The following is a 21,697-nucleotide window of genomic DNA, read 5'->3' on the forward strand; positions in this document are numbered from 1 at the left end:
AAGCCAGAATGCAGGGCCTTGTAAATGCTAAGCTGAGCTATACCTTCCACCCTGGAATTGAGAAATCTTTGCAAACCGCAGAATACCATTTCAGTTTTAAGCATTTTTATTAGGCTATTACATGTTTATAAGGGGGTGGTGTTGGGAGGAGACATCAGCTCTGGTTAATTAGGCAGAACCTTCCTGTGCAAATGTTCTGGGACTGGGGCTATTGAGGGACTCTCCATAGCTTTGGGAATCCAAGGTATAGTCAGAGGTAGAAAAAAAAGATGTCCTGGTTTAAATCCCCAGTACCATACAAAAGAAGGAAGGAAAATAAATGGTAGGGATATTCTGAACTAAGGCCAAGTCTTTCATAGTTAAACTCATCTGAAAGATGTGACCAAAGAGGAAAAACCAGAGTTCTGATTGTGGAATGATAGAGTTGTTTGGTATCTTACAAATCATTTAGTGTGTCTCCCAACATATTTTATGGATTGAGAAGCTGAGGCCCACAACAGGACTTAGTACTGAGGGGTGGCCTCTCTGCTCATCTTCTGCAGTACAGCAGAGAAAACAATGACTAAAGCCACGTGCAGTGGTATGTGCCTGTAGTGCCACTACAGGCCTAGCAGAAGGAGGCTGAGACAGGAAGATCACTTGGGTCCAGGAGTCGGGAGGTCAGCCTGGCAACAGGGTGAGGCCCTATTTCAAAAAAATACACCTAGTAGCTTGGGAGGCCGAGGCAAGAGGACTGCACGTTCAAAGCCAGTCTCAGCAACTTAGCAAGGCCCTAAGAATTTAGGGAGACCCTGTTTAAAATTAAAAATAAAAAGAGGTGGGGAGTGGTTCAGTGGTTAAGTGCCCCTGAGTTCAATCCCTGGTACCAAAAAAAAAAAAAAAAAAAATCAACAACAAAAAAATAATGGACAAGAATGTTTGAGTTTTTAGAACAGAATGCAGCCTTGGGTGAGTACTTAGCTTCTCTGTGCCTTTCTCCTCAATTACAAAATTAGTTTAACAGTAGTACTTACCTGGTGAAGTCATGAGATTAAATTAGGCAACAAAGGAGGACTGAGAGTGTAACTCAGTGACAGAGCTCAGGATCCTAATGTACAAGGCTAGCACCAAAAATAAATGAATAAAGTAGGCAACATTAAAGTTTCTGCTTGTCGGTGTCTGGCATAGTTAGTACTCAATAAATGTTATGCTTATTTTTATCCTGTGGACCTCATCTGCCTTAGGTATAAATTGAAAATGTATATCACTGATTCTTCTGGGGAATTTGCTTCCTCTTTTCCCCCATGAGTTGCATGAGAACATTAGGGACCTTTTTCTAATGCCCATACTTAGCAGACTTTTACTCTACCCGCTAAAGCAGGGTTTTCAAATGATACCTCCATAGAATGTCCAGGCATAGTTTGTCAAGATGAAGATTCCAGGGTCCCAGTGATTCTGAAAGTAGGTTCAAAGTTGGCCCCAGGAATTCCAAGTTTTAACAGATGCTTGACACAAGGAGTCTATAGATTCTGTGCAATGGGTGGAGGAACCCCTTAAAATTCTCATTTCCGGAGAACATAAAAGCTAACATATCCCATTTGTTAGTGGACCACAGGATATCTACTAACTTGGACATTCTATGATTCTCAAGAGGAATTCATTCTCTTTACCCCCAGCATAAGCACTGCTATCCACCTAATTCTGCTCTGTCCTACCTTTCTCCTCCTCTTCTAACTGTAAACCCTGGCTTAAAATTCATTCCTATGTCCTTTAAATCTCTTGATAATCCCAAGTAGCAGCAGCTGAGGTATGCAAGTCATGATTTTCACCTCTTGGGACCTAGCTAAAAGGGGCATCCTATGATTGCCAGAAGAGTATGAGCCCTAGCTGCAGATTCATCAATTATTTACAGAAAAGCCAGGACTCATAATGGGCCAGATCAAACAGGTAATTCAGTCTGTTTCAGTGTCTTCCTTTTGCCAAGGGAGCAATCCCTTTAAAATAAGAGCAAGGCAGAAAGGCCAACTCCCCACTTCTCCCAAGACGTGCACATTTCCTGTTGTAAAGGTTCTAAATCCATTAAACTGGATCTCTGGGACAGGTAAGTTTTTATTGTTTTGGTACTAGGGATTCTACCACTAAGCTATATCTCTAGCACCTTTTTATTTTAAGACAGTCTGGCCTCAGCCTTCCAAGTCACTAGCATTACAGGAGTGTACCACCACACCTGACTAGGTAATTTATTTTTATCTTGGACAGTTTTTGGCTGTCCTGAGGAACCTAGAACTTTGAGTATCTTAAGGGATGTTAGTATAATTGTCAGAAGGATAAAGTAGAATACCTGTGTTGTATCCACTATCCTTAATCCCTGTTCAACTATTAAACTCCCTGGGAGACACTGTGGCTGAGGACAGGACCTGTTGAGAAGTTCTACAAAAAGAACTGACTTGTCTTGTAACGGGAGACATCATGAAGCAGAAGGGAGAAGGTAGGTAGGGTACTGGAAATGGGAAGAAAATGGCTAGAGTGGGCAATCCAAAAGGCTAGAGTGGGGACTCCCAAGAGCAAACCAGTTGGGATACTTATGCCTTGGCTGTAGTCACAACATAAATGATAATTAGCATCATCAATTATGAATGAATAGCATCAATCTCAGGAACCTACAGATGGGTTCATCTTAGGAAGAGGAAGTTTATTCTGTGCTGTCTGGCCTCTGCCCAAGGTCTGGTACCATACCTGTCTTCAAGATCACAGTTCAGAAGGGCTAGGGCAGTTATGGAAGAGATGGCAGAAAACATAGCTAGGGACTGAGGGAAGACCAACAATTTTTAGGAATCAGGATGGAGGTATCAGGATCTCTTCCAAAATTTCTCAGATGTAAGTTCTTCTAATTCACTCACCAATGCCTCCTTTCCTTCAGTTTGGGACTGAAGACTTCCACCAAAAACATATGACTGTACATGAGCCCCAGCCTGTCTTAGGGCTCATGACAGGAAGTACTACCGTCCTTGGTTCTGCTGGGGAGGTTGTGTGGATGGCTAAACTTCAATTGTAAAAAGAAAGATGCTTAAAATCCAAACCACTGCTTTATTGTGTGGCACTCAACAGTGGTGCCCACCCTGCTTTTCCCAAGTTATCCTCTCATCCAGGGCTTTCTGGCCTTTTGAATATCAAAATCCAGTATGGTGTCTTGTTCCCCTTTCTCCGGTGCAGGGGAGGGTTCATACAGAGTCCTGAGAACTGACAGTTCTTTCTTTAAGTGGTCATGGTGAAGAGCATGTTAGCACAGTGGAGGTCCCAGGGTGGGAGAAATAATGGGGAGAGCATAGGTTACAAAGGCTGCCCCAAGAGCGGGTGGGAAATGTAAAGGCAGAAGCATTTATTGAGCTTTCACCCTGCAAACTGGTCCAAGAATTTAAGGTAGGCCTGGCGCTGGGATGCAGCTGCTGGAATGAAGTGGCCACCAGAGTGAGTGAGGGTGATGGCTCCAGGGAACTGGTTAGCCAGCTGTACACTCTCCTGAGAGGGGATGACACGATCAGTGTCCCCGAAAACATGAAGTGAAGGCATTGACAAATTGCTCTGCAGGATGGGTTCCTTGAGGCCATGGCCCCTGGGACAGAAACCAGATACGAGGATGATAAATCGGGGCAAAGGGAAGCGCAGGTCGCCCGCTTGGCCCAGGGCACACACAAGGGCTGCTAGTGCAGCCCCCTGGCTGAACCCAAGAAGTCCATCAAAAGGCCCCAGCTTGCTCAGTGTCTGTGCCACCGTTTCCAGAGATTCCTCCAGACCTCTGCACACCGTGGGCTCTTCCAGTGCGGAGAAAACGTCTGCCTCCTTTTCGGAAAACCACCAGCCTCGAGGCTGCTCCTCAGGAGGGCAGGAACCTACGGGCATAAGGGGGAAGAGAATGGAATTAGGGCAACGGGGAGGGGAGTGAGGAAGGAAGGGAGGGTATGGAAATAAATAACAGGGAAAAAGGTGACTAAGGAGAGAGCGACGGTGGAGACCGAAGGAAGGGGAGGGAAAGGGAAGGGGCATACGGAAAGGGGTTGAGGGGACCAAGCAAAAAGACCCTGTGAGGGCATTTCCGGAGCTGAGCTCGGCTCACCGGAGTCTGGACCCCCGCCCTCGGGGCCCTCCGCCGAGGTGACCGAGTGCGGGCCGCTGAGGCACACGAGCTCGGCGCGGCCCCGGAGCGCCTTCCTCAGCGCTCCAGTCTTCTCTCGAAAGCCCCGCTCGCTCTGCCGGAAGCCAGCCAAACACAAGACCCGTAAAGGTTGCCGACTAGCCATGCTGCCCGGCAGTGGGCCATAGGAACACCGGAAGTAAGTTTTCCCCGAGCGGAAGTAGAATACGCGAGGGGGCGGGACCAAATGGCTATACCACCCTGAAGGCGGGTCTCGGAGAGAACGGCTCCCATGACAACAGAGATGAGTGGGGCGCGGCCAAAGTAGGGCGGATACCTGGGAACCAGGGGCGTCTCAAGGAGCCAGGGACGCCACCCCGTCTCTGCAGCTGCACCCCTCGCAATCCGCGGCTGGAGAGGGGAGCGTGGACACCTCCTGCACCTAAGGTTGCAGACTTAGATCAGAGTCTCGCTTCCACCACAACCTCCACCCCGCGCCGGTGCATTTCCCATCGTGGCCACATGGCGGCGGCCTCGGCTCACGGTACCAGGAAGGGGGCCAGAGCCAAGGCCGCGCCCAAAGGCTCGCACTCTTCCCTCCTTGAAGTCCTGGCCTACCTTCCCGGAAGCTGAGCGGCTGGGGCCTTGGGAGTTTAGGTCTGGCCGGTGATTCACCGTCCAAAGCCCCAAGGAGTTGCCAGCGTAGAAGTCCATGGGGTAGGGCTGCTGCCAGGAAATGTTCCTGAGGGCCACGGCTGCCTAGTGGAGGAAAACCGGACAATAACATTTGCTGATATTTTTCTGCTCCTGGATCATTAAATCACTCCTCACGACAGCATAGGAAGGGTGTATTATTCCCATACTGTAGAAAGGAAATGTGAGGCTCAGAGTGGTTAAGGAACGTGTCTAAGGTCACACAACAAAGACTGCTAAGCAATTCAAGAGTGTCTGATGGGCCAGTGGTAAAGCACTTGCCCAGCATGCATGAGGCACTGGGTTCGATTCCCGGCACCACATAAAAATAAAAACAAATAAAATAAAGGTATTATGTCCATCTACAACTAAGAAAAATAGCTTAAAAAAAGAGTGCCTGACTTCAGAACCTATGAACTATTGCTGTCCATCCACCCCAATCCAACTTTGAGCCCTCCCTTGACTGAAGAAGGTACACAAGTTTTTCTCCCACAAGTTTTCAAAACCTGGTGTTACCTCATAGGGTGTAAGCAGTGGTTTAGAGAAGGCTGTACCCCAGTCAATGGAGAGGCGTGGACACGCCACCTGCACCCACCTGGAGAGGGAAGCCAAGTCACACTGAGAGGGGAAGCATGCTGAAGAACATGATTGTCCCCAATATACCCAACAGTCAATAGGGTTTATTAATCCTAATGTAAAGATTCACCTACCACTATTTAGATGCTGGACACTGTTGCTTATTTTCTCCTATTTCCTCCATTGACTATAAACTTTCTGAGGGAAACTCATTTGTAATAGTATTCTAAGGTTGGCCCCGAGGAAGGCCAGGTAGGTAAGGTGGGGAAACTTACACATCTACCTCAGGAAGTAGGTTGAGCTTGCTGGGGAATATCTCAGACAGCAGCAGCCTCACAAAAGGAAGTCCCAAGGCTTGGAGTTGAGATTCCAAGTACTGTTGGGAGAGGAAGGCTGAGTTGGGGTACTCATAATCAAGCAGTCAAAGCTGACTCCCTGGGCCTATAGGTTTTCCCATATGGGTTTCCAGTCAGTCCCTCCTCAAGAGGCCACCCTAAGCCCTCTTACCTCCAAGATTTTAGGACTGCCTTGGCGGCCCAAAGTGCCCAGAATAAGGCCCCAAGATTTGGCGGAGCGGGCAGTGGCTATGGCTTCCTGCCGAGTGGTCTGCATGCGCTGGTGGTCGTAGTGCTCTCTGGATAGGACTTTGCTGTATGGGTCATACCTGTAAAAGAAGCTTGCCAGAATTACTGTGACAGTCACTCCCAGGATTCCTGCTATTTACATGGCTCCCAACTCAGGCCCCAGACAGAACAGGGATTGTCACTGGGACAATCAGTCCCATAGCTGGAGCACGCAAGAGATGGGGAGTATATTAGGATCTCAGTGTGAATCCTAGGCGGGCAAGAGCAGCCCTGGGTCTAATGCCAGATGAAGGACCCAAGTGCCTCAGACCCTTAGGACTGAGGCTGGTAAGTGGCTAAGGAATAAGGAAATTTTGGCCCTTTGAGGGCCTCAGGGACAAAGAACTTCACCCCTCAATAACTAGTCAGCCCAGCCCAGCACATACCGGTAAGCAGGGACATTGGGGTTGGCAATCATGACAGACTCCAGATGGAAGCGACCATCTCCAAGATACCTATGGGGTGGAAAAGGCTGTAAGTGTGGCATGGGGTAGCAGGAGAGGCACTCTGGCTTAGAAACACAGGCCTGAATTCTCAGCTAGCTGTTCATGCAGCTATATATAAACTAGACAAGTCGTCATTTTACCTCTTGGGGCCTTGGTTTTCTCTCATGTAAAATAAGAAGCTTGAAGTGGACAACTGTAAGACCATGGTATATAATGCAGAATCAAGAACTGCTCTACCCCAGCCTTCGGAGGAAGAGTAAAAAAGCAGCAGAGGACATGGCAAGGCTTCCCAGGCTCTAGACAGCCTAATTTGGAAGCAGAGGGACACATTCTTCCTGACCAAGCTCAATACAGATGTGGAAAGTAGTGACCAGGGAGTCACATAGGCTATACATGAGATTCCAGAATATACACTGGCTACTCTGCCCAGACCGGCTCTTGGGTCCAGGTACTGAGTGGTAGTAACAGCTATTATTTCTTGGACTTGTGCTTTCTGTGCTCTAGGCCTGGACTAAGTGCCTGATGTGTATGAGCTCACTCAGTTCTATCAAACAATCCTCTAAGATAACTACAGTGTCCGTATTTAACAGAACATACAACTGAGGTTCAAGGATGTTAAGACACTTGCCCAAAGTTATGCAGCTCGTAAGCGAGGTATAACCACAGGCTGTACCAAGCATGCCCTAGAAGATGCTGTCCAACAGTACCTTCCTAGGCCATGCAGATTCCCAGAGCATGGAAGAAAACAGGCCATGGCAGTGATTCTCTCCTTCTTGGAGACCATACCTCATTTTGGTAACTGGTTGACACTGAGAGTGTCCCTCCCTCAATCCACATCTTGAAGCCCCCAAGGGCATCAGCTCAGAGTTATACAGGCCCAGGCACAAGAGTAATGCCCCTCAGTAAGCAGGACTGCCAGGTCTGAGCTGGGAAAGGCCTGGATGTGGACCTGTCTATGGATATGGGTGTCCTGTGTGCATGCAGCAGGCCTGTGGGACAAGCATCCAATGCAAGGGTGGGGCTGAGTCAGTACCCCTCCCTCCTTCTCCACCATTAGCTAGGAAACAGGGTTCCCCTCCCCAGTCCCAGCCGGGGAAGCTGTCGGCTCTGAGGCTGGCTGCATTCACACAACATTAAGCATTTCCATTACCTAAAATAATTAGGCAGCAGGAGACATGCTGCTCCTGCTTGTTAGCTGTCCGGATGCTAAATTAATGGGGCTGCAGCCTGGGTGTGCCCATCCATCTTCTCCAATTATATTGCCACCATTTCTAGCCCACCCTCCTCCCCCTATCAGACCCTCTGATTCTTGTCCCCCCTCAGGCATAGCCTTCAGCAGTGGAGAGGGACAGAAAACATGAAGGCTATAGCATCCCTATTTGGTCCCATCTTGCAGAGTGACCTTGGGCACACAGGTAAGGAGCTTTAGACCCAGTTTCCTTTTCCTATATGATGAACCTTCCTGGGTACACACACACACACACACACACACACACACACACATATATATATATTAGATGAACATAATACCTTTGTTTATTTATTTATTTAGGTATCAGGGATTGAACTCAGGGGCACTTGATCACTGAGCCACATCCCCAGCCCTATTTTGTATTTTACTTAGAGACAGGGTCTCACTGAGTTGCTTAGCGCCTTGCCACTGCTGAGGCTGGCTTTGAACTCGAGATCCTCCTGTCTCAGCCTCCCCAGCCACTGGGATTATAGATGTGCCCCACCATGCCTGGCTATTTATTTTATGTGGTGCTGAGGATGGAAACCAGTGCCTCACACGTGCTAGGCAAGTGTTCTACCACTGAGTTACAACTCCAGCCCCACCTGGGTACACTTCTAATGTCTCTATGATGTGGCCCCCAGTTTTACTTACACAATGGCTTCCACCTCCTTTGGCAGTCGGGGGGATGTACAGCCCAGAATCTCCCCAGGAGACAGGGGTTTGCACTGTGGGACAGTCATACGATATTCAGCTTTCAATTCTTGGGCAGCTGACTGTAGGGATGAGGGAAGAAAGCAAGTGGCTAGGGAAGGAGCCAGGGCACCTGTCATGGAGATCCAGAAACAGCCTAGAGAGTGGCTGTCTGTCCCACAGGATGCTGGGGACCTTTGTCCCACTTACCTGCAAAGTTGATACAAACTGAATGGTGCTGACCAGGGCAAGGGCACTGGCTGGGGGAAAGGTGAGGCGGATAGAGTCCAGGAAGTGGGTAGTGTCTATCCGGATGTCCACAAAGACATACAGTACCCGGAAGTCTTGGATAGAGGTGTCCATGGGAACTGAGGGTAAAGAGTTCAGGAAACTGTTTGAAAAGCAGGAAGGACAGAGAACCTGGCTTGGTCCCTGTTTTCTAAGCAGCCAGGACCAGGGTTTCAGCCTGGGAGAATGAGAGGGGAGGGAAGGAAGGGGTCACAGGTCCCCTAGAAGCTCCTTCTCTGTCACTCAGGTGGGGGCCCAGCCTGCTCTACCACCAAGAGCCTTTCAAACACCCGCATCTGGGACAGCAGCATGGTTTCCAAGGCAACCATAACCAAAGGAAAGAGACACCTGCAGAGCAGGAAGGCCAAGGCCATCCCAGAAAGTAGGAGGGTCCTCATGACTGCAAGTGGGACAAGAAGGTACTATACTGGAGATCAGTGTGGATCTGGCCTCCCTGCCAGTTTCCATATTTCTTGCCCTGTTATACCAAGGCAGCTGTGGCCATAGTGCACCAAGAAGTCAGCTCCCAGGGCTCTTGCAGTAAAGTCATCCACACAGCAAGCTCCATAGGTGACATCACCCATCACCATCACTTCGGCCTCTGTGAACCTGTAGGGGTAAGGGTGAGGAACAATGGGGCAGTGACACAAAGAATAAGGTAGGGGAGAGTCCTAACTCTGTGGAGGTGTCCCAGGGCCCAGCTCCTCTCTCCCCACCTCTTTCAATTCCTTGGTTTGGCAGCTGCCATTTCTGCCAACAAAGAGTAGGAGGGGCACAGCTGCCACCTCCCTCAGCCCTGGCAGCAGCTCCTGGAACAGTTGTTGCATGAGATGTCTCTGCAGCACCCTGACTCCTCTGCCTGAGCTCAGACTGCAAGAGGGACCCCCAGTCCTCAGCTGATCATGCATGGAATCCAACATGGACCCCTGAAGTCCTGGCTCATCTCACCCAGGACTGTGAGCATGTACACACAAAGGTCCCTGCTCCCATGTCCTGGCATTGTGGGATACATGGCCCTGGATAGGCTGAGCCTCCCTCTTGCCCAGACCCCTGCTACCTCCCCACCCAGAAGCAAAGCCCTGGGTGCCCAGGAGGGGGGACCCATGCACAACCCCCCCCAGAGCACATGGCATCGCCCACATGCCTCAGGCATCAGGAAGAGTGGGCTCTGGCCAGCACATTGCCATGGGATCTGTAGGCCTGAATCACTGGTGGGTGGGGAAGACCCTGCACCCACTGAAGTCACCACAGGAAAAAGCAGGAGGCTGAGCTCTTCCCTCAAAGAGTCCCACACCTGGGATGTGGACCATGGATCAGTGACTGGGGTCTCCATTTCCTCCCCCCCTCAGCTTTTTCCTCCTGAAGGGCAGTAGGGAAAGCTGAGCTGCTGCCAATCAGCCCCCTACTCCGCCCCCTTCCTCAAATCAGGCTGTGCACAGAAGCAGATTATTCAGCTCCTTAGAATGCAGCCCAGGCTCTGAGTCAGCCAGAGCACTTAATTTTTTATAGATTAAAATGTATGCAAATTGGCCTGAGCCCCAGAGAGCATCCCCAAGGGGCAAGAGGGTGGGAGCAGGGAAGTGGGTCTGCAGCAGCAGGAAGGGGGGACAGGTTGGGGGGAGGGCAGCAGCAGGGAAGTGGGAGGCTCCCAGCACGAGATGACCTCCCCCTTCTTTATTCCCCCTCCTAGTGCCTGTGCTGGTTCCAGATGGCTGAGCACTCATCCCCCCCAAGATGGCTCATTGTATTGAAGAAACTTAAAAAAGGAGGGGGTGGGGGTAGAGGAACTGAATACCTTTCTCAGGAACCTCCCTCCTCCTGCTCCCTGAGAAAAAGATGCCTCCCCAGAGAGACCCCCCTCGGCCCATTTCAGGGTCAGCTTTGAGTAGTCTTAGATTCTTCTACCTCATGATCTAGGACTAGCTCTGAAGAGACTAGAATTAACTTCTTCCTCTTGCTCAAATTGTATAGAGGAGGAGAAAGACAAGTGGGGTTTTCAGCAAGCTGGGAGTTTTGTTTTGGATTGCTCCCTTTGTGTGTGTATGACTGTGGGAGGAGAAAGGGAAAGACAGATGTCCAGAAGGGGAAAATGATGTGGACAGCCAGGCTCTAAGGGGCAAGGAAGAATCTTAGCTTCATCTCCAGTATCCCAAGCCTTACCTTTCCAAGATATCCACAATGGTGCAAGCGAAGAGGAGGAGGCCTTCAGGCATTTGTAAGGCCACTAAAAGACAGAGCAGAGACATGAGGCAGAGGGCGACAAGAGGCTTCAATGGAGATCCAGCCCCATGTCTGGCCAGGCAACCTTTCTACTCCACCTTAGCTCAATGTGTGGGGGCTCACCCTTCTTGGCCTGGGCTTGTTGAATCCTCCAGATGGTCTTGGGGATCTCAAAGTTATAGTTGGAAGGCAGGACTTTAATGGCTGTCTGCAGCTGAGGGTTGTTCAGGATCTCAGGGGGTATCTGATTGGCCAAGCGCCCTCGAGAGGTCCGACCTAGGACAAATATAAGGCCTGAGTTTATGTCTGACCTAGATCATAGCCAGACCCAGCATAGCTGTTAATTCCAAGTTTAAGGCCCAGATCCCACATACCAAGAAGGTTGGCCCAGATTTCTTCCCCACTGAATTTATCCTCAAGTAAAGAGACAACCCATTAAATCAGAAGAGCATCTGCATGTTTCCATGCTGTGAGATTATTGGGAGTCAAAAACTTAAGTCTATGAATGGGGTATGGCTCGCTCCTTCTTTATCTGAGGAGAAAAGAGGCAACACCAGGGGGCTGAGGAGAAAAGGGGGGCATGTCTGAGTCCACAAAACTATTCCTTGATAGGGAACAAATGCATGGAAAACCCAAGAGCCTATCTAGCCAGGCCAACCAGTCTGAGAAAATGTCCATCCTTACCCAACCCTGAGAACACTTAGAAGTCTCAAGGTCCTAGATATGAGATCTATAAGTAAACTGTTACTAATTTAAGACTGTGCCAGGTGTGGTGGCACATGACTGTAATCCCAGCTACTCAGGAGGCTGAGACAGGAGGATCACAAGTTCAAGGCCAGCCTGGACAATCTAGCAAGGTCTTATCTCAAAGTAAGAAATAAAAAGGGCTGGAGCTGGGCACAGTGGTGCACGCACACACACAGTGGTGCACACCAACAGCTGGGGGGGGCGGTGGAGGGGGGTGATTGTGTGTGCTAAGACAGGAGGATTGAGTGTTCAAAGCCAGCCTCAGCAAAAGCACAGCACTAAGCAACTTGGTAAGACCCTGTCTCTAAAAAAAATATAAAATAGGGCTGGAGATGTGGCTCAGTGGTTGAGGGCCCCTGAGTTCAATCCTCAGTACCCCCCACATACCCCCCCACACACACACACACACAAGGGCTGGGGATGTAGTTCAGTGGTAAGCACTCATGGATTCAATTTTCAGTACCAAAAAAATAAACAAAAGATTGCCCTCCTGAGTCCCACTGACTATGCCCACAGTGGTTAATTCTCACACTATTCCCTCTCCTCACTTAAAAGGGAAATAAACAAGATAAATTACATTGACTTAAGTTCTCTAGTCTTATTGTTCCTCCTTACTCCCAACACAGGAAACCAGAAAGAACACTAGTCAGGATTGTGGAATAACAGGTAAGGACAGAGAAGTGACTTTGCCCTTCAGGAGGTAGCAGTCTACCGGAGGCAAAAGAGACCTATACAAATAACAAACCCTTAAATAAAGGAGAAATTATTGTAGTTTTTTAGCAGGGCTACAGCCCTTATTCTGAACTCATACTCTCTAAAATGTAGTTTAGGGTTGGGGATATAGCTCAGTTGGTAGAGTGCTTGCCTTGCATGCACAAAGCTCTGGGTTCAATCTCCAGCATCACTAATAATGATGATAATAATAATAATAATAATAAATAAAATGCAGTTTAGTTCAACTCTTGTGCTTCTCTTTGGGAGCCACACAATTTGGGAATGTGAAAAGGCAAGAAATTAATTTCTTCAAAAGTACTTATTGAGCCTATACTATGTACCAGAACTTCTACTCCAGCCCATATCTGTGCCTTCACCCACTGTGTAGGGGAAGTCATAGCAGCTCAGTAAATTCCTTGGCCGGGCAGGAAGGGGCAGAGAGGAACTAGCCTTGCAGGCTGGGGCTGAGATCAGATTTGAATGCTACCACTGTTATGATTTTTCGGGTAGTTATTTCAAAGCTGTGAGCCTCTGGTAGCAATCTCTTCTGACAGGCCCAAGTCTTTGTGATCTTGGGCGGGTAGGCGCCTCCTCCTCATCTTGTTTACATCAATTACAACCTGTAAGACTGAAATCCTGAAAGAAGGGCTGTATCCCAGTCCCTGAAACTAATACAGTCCTGGCACTCAGTGGACACTCCTTTAGTGCCCAGTGAATGAAACCATGCGCCTCTTCCCAGAAACATTCCTTCAGAGGCCACTTGTGAAATGCCCGCTGCAATCGGCCTGACCCCTTCCCTCCTCCTTGGGTCCGTCTTATTCTTCAATCTGGTGTCCGTCTGCCAGCCACGGCAGAGGGGTGGTTTCCGACGTGAAGAATACGAACTCCTAGGAGGGGCTGCTCTCCACCGCGTCCTAGGGCTACGAAAGAAGAGGGGACCCCATGAGCTCTGGTGACAGCCGCCCAAAGCGAGAAACAGCGGAAACTTCCGGAACTGGCGAAGAAAAAAGGCCAGGGCTGGTTCTGTCCCTCACTTGGGGACCCCATCCTGAGAAGCGAGGTCTGGAGGCCGCAGAGTTGCTGCACCCACCTCTGCCACGGCTGTTTCGGCTGCCCGGCTCAGCCGACTCCGACCCAACCAGAGCCTCCATCATGGTCCTGCCCACGTGGGGACCAAAAGACAGCACTAAACGAACACGGAGCGAGCAGGCATTGCGAACGATCGCCGACCGGCGAACGAGGGGCGGGGATTCCCTCTGGGCGGAGACCACGAAGGAGGAGATAGGGGCGGGGCTATAGTGGGTCCCGTCTCGGGTTCGGAAGGTCAGGACTCAAAGTGTCCAAGTGATCCCAGACCTCCGCAGTTGCCCTCTCCCTGCGACCTTGTCCCCCACTCCCCTTCCTGGCCTGGCTCAAAGCTGGCGCGCCCAAACCAGTGCTCCCCTATGTGCCTGCGTGAGTTCTGCAGGCAGAGTTTTACAAAGGGGGACACCTATTGGTTCTCCCTATGGCTCCTCTTACTCCCCACCTGGCAAGGAGTGGTCTGCCAGACGCCGCATTCCCTTCCTCAAAGGACCCCACTACTCGTGCAGAAGGGAACTAATTCAGGCTGCCAGCCCAGCTCCAAGTTGAGAACCTTGAATGTGTATTTCGGGAGCATCCCTGGTGCCCTTATCACCTCAAGAGGTCACCATATGGGAGGTTCACACAGAAGAAGCTGCTGCACTGAGAAAGACCTGGAGCGTTTCCTGGAGCATCCTGAGGACTCCTTAAACTCTCTTAAACTTTCTGGATCCTTGCCCCTTTCCCCCTGTGTATGCTGCCCCTCAGGCTTAGCTAGCCTTTCTTCTGATCAGTGGCCAAAGATCCTGGGACCCCAAAGAGAAGGCACAGCAACCAATGAGACAGAGTGGACCTTTGGAAGAGCAAAGTGGATTAAGGACTGGACCTCAGCAAAGTCTGCCTCCTGGACAGTGGTTGCCCCAGAACTATTTGGCCTCCTAGCCCCTTGGCACATTTCCTCTCTGTATAGAGCTACAAGCACAACTGGCCCTTTAAGGCAGCTCTGTGGCCTCAGGCTCCCCTGGAGGCCCTCCCTGCTAGGAAACCCCTAATTAAGGTGCAGGGAGAAGGGAAAACAAACAGCCAGGGACAGGCCCAACCTGAGAAACTGCCAGGGGTGGAGGGATCCCTAGGCAGACTGGGAGTGAGCAGCTAAGGAGAGATCAGAAGGGTCAGTTCTCTGCCCCTCAGGCCACTGGCATTCTTAGGATAAATACAACTTGGCCTAGAATGTGACCAGCATGGGTCCCGGGAATACCCCTCTTACTTTAATAAGAGTCCAGCATCAACTTCCCATCTCCCCCGGCTTCCCTGGACCCTCAGGGTGCAGGATCTGAATTCCAGGAGCCCTATACCTCACTGCTCAGGACACCAAGGCCCAGGCTGATGGGGAGACCCAGGCTACCATTAGAAAACCAGGCAATACTTAGAACTGGACACAAAAAAAACAGATGTGAGAGTACTCCCTCAAACCCTGTAGTGCAGGACATTGGGGGCTGCCATTCAACTTGGGCTGAGGATACCTCCCATCTGTCCGCGGGGGTCTCCCTTCCCAAGTTACTCAGCAATCTGAGTAATTACTGCGTGACAAGAAGGCAGGCACAATGCACCCCCTACATTACACCACAACACCTGCCTACAGCCACCCCCAGCCTCTGGCTGGTCTCCAAAGCAGCACCCAATCCTGAGGCCTGAAATAACTGTTTCTCACAAGCCACCCAACTTTGCCTGAGATGTTGGAGTTTGTGGGGCAGGGGGTCATGAGGAGGCAGCTTGGGGAGGTGGAAGAAGAATTAGCATACCAGATTCAGGTCCACACTTTATTGATAAGCATTGTAACAGTGAGCAAGACGTTCAACCTCTCTGGGCCTTAGTTTCGTGGAGGACCTCTGCAGCTCTCAGTATCCTAGAGTTAATGCTGGTATCTGTCAAAACAATGCTCAGGTAGTGTGTGTAGTCAGTTATAGGCTTACAGCTGGTGGAGGAAAGAATGAAGAATGAAGATAAGGAATGCCTGCCTTATCTTCTGTTCCTACCCAAGAGGGACAAAGCTGAACTATCTTCTGAACATGATCCTTTCTCAGTTTCAAGCATTTGCACAGAAATTCTCCCCTTCCCGGAATGCTCTTTCCCCTTGGCCTAATGAACTCAGCCCTCAAGGGTAACCTCTGCTGTCCATGTTCCCTGGTTATCCTTTACCCTTTTTACAGAGCTGGCAGAGTCCCTACCCACATGTTGTAACTTCTGTCACATTCTAAGATGGCTTATAGGTCTTTCTTCTTCCACTATGACATACCTTTTGCAAATCCAGACCTCTGCCCTTAGCTCAAACCGGGAGCCTCAGTGTCATTGAATTTGTATATAAGCACATGAATAATGGCTTTCTTGTTTACCTTCCTATGGGGTCACATTCTCCTCCAAGAACTCTTACATTAGATCTCTGCTTAGATGTCACTTGCTCAAAGCAGCTTTCTCTGACTTGTAGTCAAGCTCACTACCCTGCTTGTTTTTCTTCCAAACACCATCATATCATCCAGACTTTCCTCATTTGGTCCTATTATAAAACGTAAATGAAGAGGACAGGGATCTTGTCTTTTTCATTGGCTGAATTTCCAGAAATAGTGCCCCACACCTTCAATAAATGTGTCTTGAATGAGTGACCTGGCCCACTCTTATTCTAGGCCAGTAGGGGGTGCCGGCCTCCATCCAGGATCTAGCGGGCTTGAACCTTCCCTACACTCAGTTCAATCGGGTCCCGCAGGGTGCCTCAGCGGTACCTCCTCCATTTTCTGAGAATCCCAGGGCGGGGTCGGTGTGGACTGAGATCAGAACCGCCCCCTACCCCGGGCGGATATAGCCCACCCGAATCCCGCACCGGTCCTATCCTATGGAGTTTGCAACTGGACCTCCCCGAATGCTTGCTACCCCGCACCTCTCCCCCAAAAGACTAGTGTCCTGGGACGCGGGATGAGGGATGTCTTGGGTTCGCCCGAGCTTCAGTGGGCTGGGAAGAGCCGTCGAACCTCGGACGAAGAAGGGGAGCTAGCCCGGGAGAAGATGGGGCAGGAGTGCGGACTTGTGATTTGGACTTTGGGTGGCGGTCCTTGGGTCCCCAGCACGTTTTCAGTCGCTTCTCCAGATGACCTCCAGCCCGGAAGGGCGAGCGGGCGGGGGCTGGGCTGGGTTGGGCTGCAGCCCGGCTCAGAGAAGACTGCGGGGCTGGGGAGGGGCGTCCGAGTGGCTCGACGACTGGCCCTGGGGCTGGGTCAGGTACTTGGACGGACGCGGGCAGAGGATCGTCCCCCGGGGCGGACGCCGCGAAAACACCTTGGGAGGCGGCGCCGCACGGCTGAGCGTCGCTGCCCTGGGAATAGGACGGCGCTCGGCACCGCGAGCTGAGAGCACTTTCATAAATTTTGTATGGGAGGCGCTCCGTGAGCGGGGGCGGGGAACGAAGCGGAGCAAGAGGGAGGGAGCTAGAGAGCGAGGGAGGGAGCGAGAGAGGGAGGGAGGAGGAGGTGGGGGAAGCCGGGGGGTGGTGGTGAGGAAGGGAGGCGCCCCGCTCCGCGGATCGCTCGGTCCTGCAAACGCGCGCCGGGCGCTTTCCATCGAGCTCGACTGTGCTTGCGAGCGCCCTTTTGCAGCAGCCGCCGCTGCTGCTGCCCGAGGGGGCGGAGAGGAAGGGGCCGCGGCTGACCCGCCGCGGGGCGGCGTCCCCCATCAAAACCGCCTGCAAAGTGCTCTGGGCGGCAGAAACAGGCCGCCGGCTCCGCGGAGCAAGCTGCTCGCCCCGGGGCTGAGCGAGCGTACTGGGCTGCCAAGCAGTGCCGCGGTTGCTGCCAGGCGCCGGTGCCCTCGGCGCGGGGCTTGGACTCACCATGCCCCTGCGGGGCCGGGCCGCCGGGCACAAGCGGATCCCGGGTTTGCCCCCGCCTCGATGCGCTCGGATTAGCTGCAGCTGGCGCCCAGGGATTTGAATCTGGACCCCAGGAGGGAGCGCTCCTAGGCCGACCTCTGAGCTGCGGCCCCGCGGCCAACATGCTTCGCAAAGGTGAGTTGGAGCCTCAGGGGCAAGTTGGAGTTGGGTGTGCACGGGGCACAGCCACGAGCCCAGGAGCTGTCCGGCGCCTGGGCTCCGCTTCCGGAGGCAGTCCCCAGCGAGCTGGCGGGCTTTGTCGGACGCACCTACCTAGGGGCTGCTGTTGCAGCTTAGCTCCTATCGGTGCGATACACGGGCTTTGCTCCATGGATCAAGTGGCCGGGCCTAAGGATCTGGTTTAAAGGATAGGTCCGAGACTGGAGCGAGAGGCCCGTGGTAAAAGGGAGCTAGCCTCCTGGGACCTTTGATTTGCCATTATAAAGTTTTGCACTTGCAGGCTCTGTTCCCTGCGCTGGTACCCAACTCTGCTTGCGATGCTTCGGCAGGGCTAGGTCCAATCCGCGCTCCAGCGCAGCTAGCGGTCTGTCACCGCGCGGCCCCGGCGCTCATCGCGCGCCCTTGCTCCCCAGGCGGGGCCCCAAACACGGACACTTTCACAGTAGTCCTGTTTTATCCCCAGAGACGGACTATGGGCACTCAGCAGCTGAGGGTGGGGTATGGCAAACGCCTGAAGTCCTGATCCTCAAACTTTCTTTATGCCTGGAGAGGAGGGACGCGAAGGCGAAAGCCGTGCCCGTTGTGTGTGTGGCCGGTGCCAGGCTCAACTTAAAGAGACCTGGCTCCACGACCAGTTCACCCGTACTCCTCAGCAACCCAGTCGGGTACCGACCGCTGCAAAGTTGGCGCGGGCGCCGGGGAAGTCCCGCCGCGCCCCCACGTGGTTGCAGCGCGGGGTACAGTCCCTCGGGCCCAGAAAGGGCAGGTGACCACGCCGTGAGCCCACCGGCCCCGCCACCCGCCGCTCCAGCCTCGGCCTCTCTCCCCTCCAGATAGTAGCCGGCTGTGGTTCCCCGCTGGGACTCCCCTAGTTCTTGGCCCCGGCCAGGCGGCTGCCGAGGCTCGGCGCCTGCGGCTGGCTGCCCCGGCCCTGCGGGAGCTGGCTGAGGAGGGAGCTCAGGTAGCGGAGGGGCCTGATCCCTGCGCTCTGCGCTCCAGCCTTAATCCGCCCCTGTTTCCATGGCAACAGACCGAGGTGTCGTAAGCACAGGATTCTGACCTCACAGCAGGATGGGGAAGGAGAAAACTGGCAGGGGGAGGTGGCGGAGGTTGGGGGAAGCAGAGCCCTGAGATAGGCGAATAGAAGCGGATGTAAGGTGATAGAAAAGACCCAGATAAACTGGCCAGGCAGGTGGGTAAAGGAACCACGCCTTCAGTGGGGGCAGGAAAGGCCCAATCGAGGAGATTGATTGCCCCATGGTGTAGGAATAGTCACAAACTTGAGTGTGACTTGTGCCCTCCACGTGGGTCGGTACAGTGCCAGGGGAAACACTGAGTGTCTTTTGCTGTGGTGTGGGAAAAAAGTCTGCTGCTGGCTGGAGAAACCACTTCACTGATACACCCCAGTTCCTTTTCCCTGCACAAAGGCACAAAAAGTCTTTTCAGCAAGCAGGCGGTGCTGACAGAGTGTCTCCACACAGAGAAGGCACTTTTTACAGAGCTGAGCACAAGCCCTGGTCTGTGAAGCTTGGGCCTGGAGCAGACGAACTTGCCTTCCTTGTGAGGGTTTCCCAGGCAATTTTGAAAGGCCACCATGCCTGGGCTGTAGGTCTGTGTTGGAGATAATAGAGAAGAACTGACATCTCATTTCCCTTTTGGTCTTTTGTCTTTTGGCAGTTTACAGTTAAAAATGAGCCACAAAGCAGCCCACATACTTTATTTATATGTTTTAGGTGCCCAGGAGGCTCTAGCATCCTCTAAGAGATTTCTCTCCTTGCTAGCCAGGGTGCATTCTGGGGGCTGCTCCCTGAGGGGATGCTCCTTACCCTGCTCCAGAGGTAGCCACTGGAGACTTGACAGTCACGTGTGTTTGCCACTGGAGCTGTTTTTCCCTTCCTGCACTGCCTGGTTGGCTGGAGAGGTTCCACCAACAAAGAGGTTTGTACCTGGATTGACCAGAGGGAAGAAGGGCAAGGAAGTCCTTTTCAGGGCTCGCCTTGGCTTGGGTGGCCTAGAGCCTGCTTCTGGGGCATTGTGTGGGCAAATGATTCTTGCTCTGGTCCTTTCTTGGGTAGCTTTCTCTCTTGGCCCCTGATCCCGATCCCTTATGGTTTCTCTGGCACACGTGTATATATACAGGACACTCAGATTCTCTATGTGGATTCTAGGTGTGTACCTAAAGATAAAGTATGCCTCAGGCTAATGCCAAGGGAGGTGACCATTGAAGTGTCTGCTTCTAGAATTGTTCCCAAAGGCTCCAAGCAATAATGTTATAGGATGGATTGAGAAGGTTATTGTCTGTCAGATGCAAAGCCTGTATGAGGTCCTGGACCTGAGTGAGTTTAATAGCTTAATTATGGTTTTGAAAAGGGTTTGAAGGATGAAGAAAGAATAGCTCTCCGTGTATTCTTTTTTTCTCTCTTACCTTTCTGCCAAGGATAGGGATCCTGTTTTATAACTGGAGTGCTGTGTGGAATTAGGAGGCTCAGTAGTTTGAAGGCCCAGAGGAAGAAGAAAACAGGAGTAAGCTTTGGATCATGAGAGTCATCTCTCCTATTAAAGCTGTCCCCTGGAAGACGATTTTGGGAGGTTTTGGGGTACTACTTTACATCTGTCAATGAGCAGACTCTACTGGCCATAGTCCCACCTCTGTGGTAGGACTAAAGGCTTCGGCAGCTGCTCTGACTGCTTTTCTGTCTCCTGGCCTACTCTTGCAGAACCAGGGGCATAAAAAGCAAATCTCTGATCAAGAGATGACAGGCAGGCAGGGTAAGCAAGGCCCTGAGCCATCCAGTAATATCCAGGAAAGAAGGGCGGCTTGTTAGGGGGGTTTGCTTTGCCAGAAGTGGCCTGCTTAAGGTCAGGATCTATGGTTTTCATTTTTAGAGCTATAAAAACAGAATGCAAATCAACAGCCTCTGGGCTAACACAGAATCTTTCCTTAAAGTTTTTGTCTTGTTAAGCAAGGAAATAGAGTGCCAAATAGGCTTTGTTAAGTGGCAGTCTAATTAATAATTTAAAATCTTGTAGCTGTCTTTCATTAGAATTTATCTGTACATCAACCACAAAATCAGTCAAACACACTCATTTATAAGTTAATGCCATCCCTGAATAATTCAGCAAGAGCTAGATTAAGGCCTGCAACCCAGTAAGATGCATTTTGTTCTCTTGGTTTCCATAGCCAGACGGGCTGGCCTGGTGGCTGCATTGGGCTTCTCCTTTGTGGGAAGAAGGGAAGGCAAAGGGAGGTAGGGATCATGGTTTTGTCAGGCGACTGGTGAATTTGAGTTCAGAGATTCCCTGGGTGACTGGAGAGTCTCCTTGTGGCCAGGTGTGAGCAGGTTCCACCTCTGCCTCTTTGAGGGCAACCAAGACTCAGAGCTGTTGATAATGGAGCCCTTCTTAGCCTCAATGGAGAAAAGAATGTTTCTTGGATGGTCAAGATACTTTCTTCTGCTACCAAGGAGGTGTAGAGGGGAAATTCAAGAGCCTTTCTCAAGAGGACTGAGACAGGAGGCTGCTTAGCCCAATTCCAGGTGCAAAGGTGGAATTTCAGTCTTTCCAGCCTACTTCTGTCCTCATCAAGGAATGTAGCCTGGTGGAACCAATCTTACCAAAATGCTTCCTCCAAGAGTAGCTTCTAATGGGCTACGTCTCTCCTCAAAGCTCCTGGTCCTTACACCAGGAAAGAGAAGTCAAGAGGAAGAATTTTAGGGGAGTACTAGGACACCCCCAGCAGAGAGGAGAGGCAAAGGAAGTTGCTAAGTAAAGCCCATGCATGCGTGTTCTCAGCAGCAGCCAGAATAGAAGCAAGGCAATGCAATGTTCCCCCAGTGAGCTCAGACGACAAGAAAATGTGCTTTGGTTCAGTTCCTGTTATGCCAATATGGGGACAGTTCCTTACTGCAGAATCTTCAGGTACATTTCCTACAGGGACACGGTCTAGAACTCAAACTCCCAGCATGTGCACTGGTTCCTCCACTGCAGGAATGAGCCCCAGAGCTTCTGGTCTTTGCTCCTGCCTGCCAGCCCTGTGGAGGGTGAAATGCCACCATTTATAAACCAGGTAGAGATCCAGGGCAGACTTGATGCCAGGAGAGATGCTTGACCAAATTTGAAACAAGGAAGTCTCGTTAGGAAAAGGAGAAGGCAGGGGAAGGGATAGGTGTTTGTCCCTTGGCCCTGGGGCCGAGTTGA

General features: G+C 51.4%; 2 protein-coding genes across 4 annotated transcripts; both read right to left on the reverse strand.

The window, feature by feature from the left end:
* Positions 1-3,046: 3,046 nt before the first annotated feature.
* On the reverse strand, positions 3,047-4,402 carry Ovca2 (OVCA2 serine hydrolase domain containing). Its single transcript, XM_026388930.2, has 2 exons — positions 4,094-4,402; positions 3,047-3,869 (listed from the first exon to the last, which is right to left on the reverse strand). Exons 1-2 carry the CDS (start codon positions 4,275-4,277, stop codon positions 3,370-3,372), a joined length of 684 nt encoding a protein of 227 aa, XP_026244715.1. The 5' UTR covers positions 4,278-4,402; the 3' UTR covers positions 3,047-3,369.
* On the reverse strand, positions 3,782-13,507 carry Dph1 (diphthamide biosynthesis 1). Of its 3 annotated transcripts, XM_026388928.2 has the most exons (14): positions 13,433-13,501; positions 13,133-13,262; positions 11,005-11,157; positions 10,822-10,885; positions 9,149-9,270; positions 8,584-8,741; positions 8,335-8,456; positions 6,390-6,458; positions 5,888-6,044; positions 5,656-5,756; positions 5,321-5,399; positions 4,730-4,870; positions 4,449-4,553; positions 3,782-3,869 (listed from the first exon to the last, which is right to left on the reverse strand). In XM_026388928.2, exons 4-13 carry the CDS (start codon positions 10,872-10,874, stop codon positions 4,467-4,469), a joined length of 1,089 nt encoding a protein of 362 aa, XP_026244713.1. In that variant the 5' UTR covers positions 10,875-10,885; positions 11,005-11,157; positions 13,133-13,262; positions 13,433-13,501; the 3' UTR covers positions 3,782-3,869; positions 4,449-4,466. The 3 variants fall into 3 exon arrangements, with proteins under 3 accessions (XP_026244713.1, XP_026244711.1, XP_026244712.1); XM_026388926.2 differs by lacking the exon at positions 13,133-13,262 and having other exon boundaries at positions 13,433-13,507; XM_026388927.2 differs by lacking the exons at positions 13,133-13,262; positions 13,433-13,501 and adding an exon at positions 12,684-13,121.
* Between the last annotated feature and the right edge of the window lie 8,190 nt (positions 13,508-21,697).

The sequence above is a fragment of the Urocitellus parryii genome, chromosome 7, assembly GCF_045843805.1.
Source record: "Urocitellus parryii isolate mUroPar1 chromosome 7, mUroPar1.hap1, whole genome shotgun sequence".
NCBI lineage: Eukaryota > Metazoa > Chordata > Mammalia > Rodentia > Sciuridae > Urocitellus > Urocitellus parryii.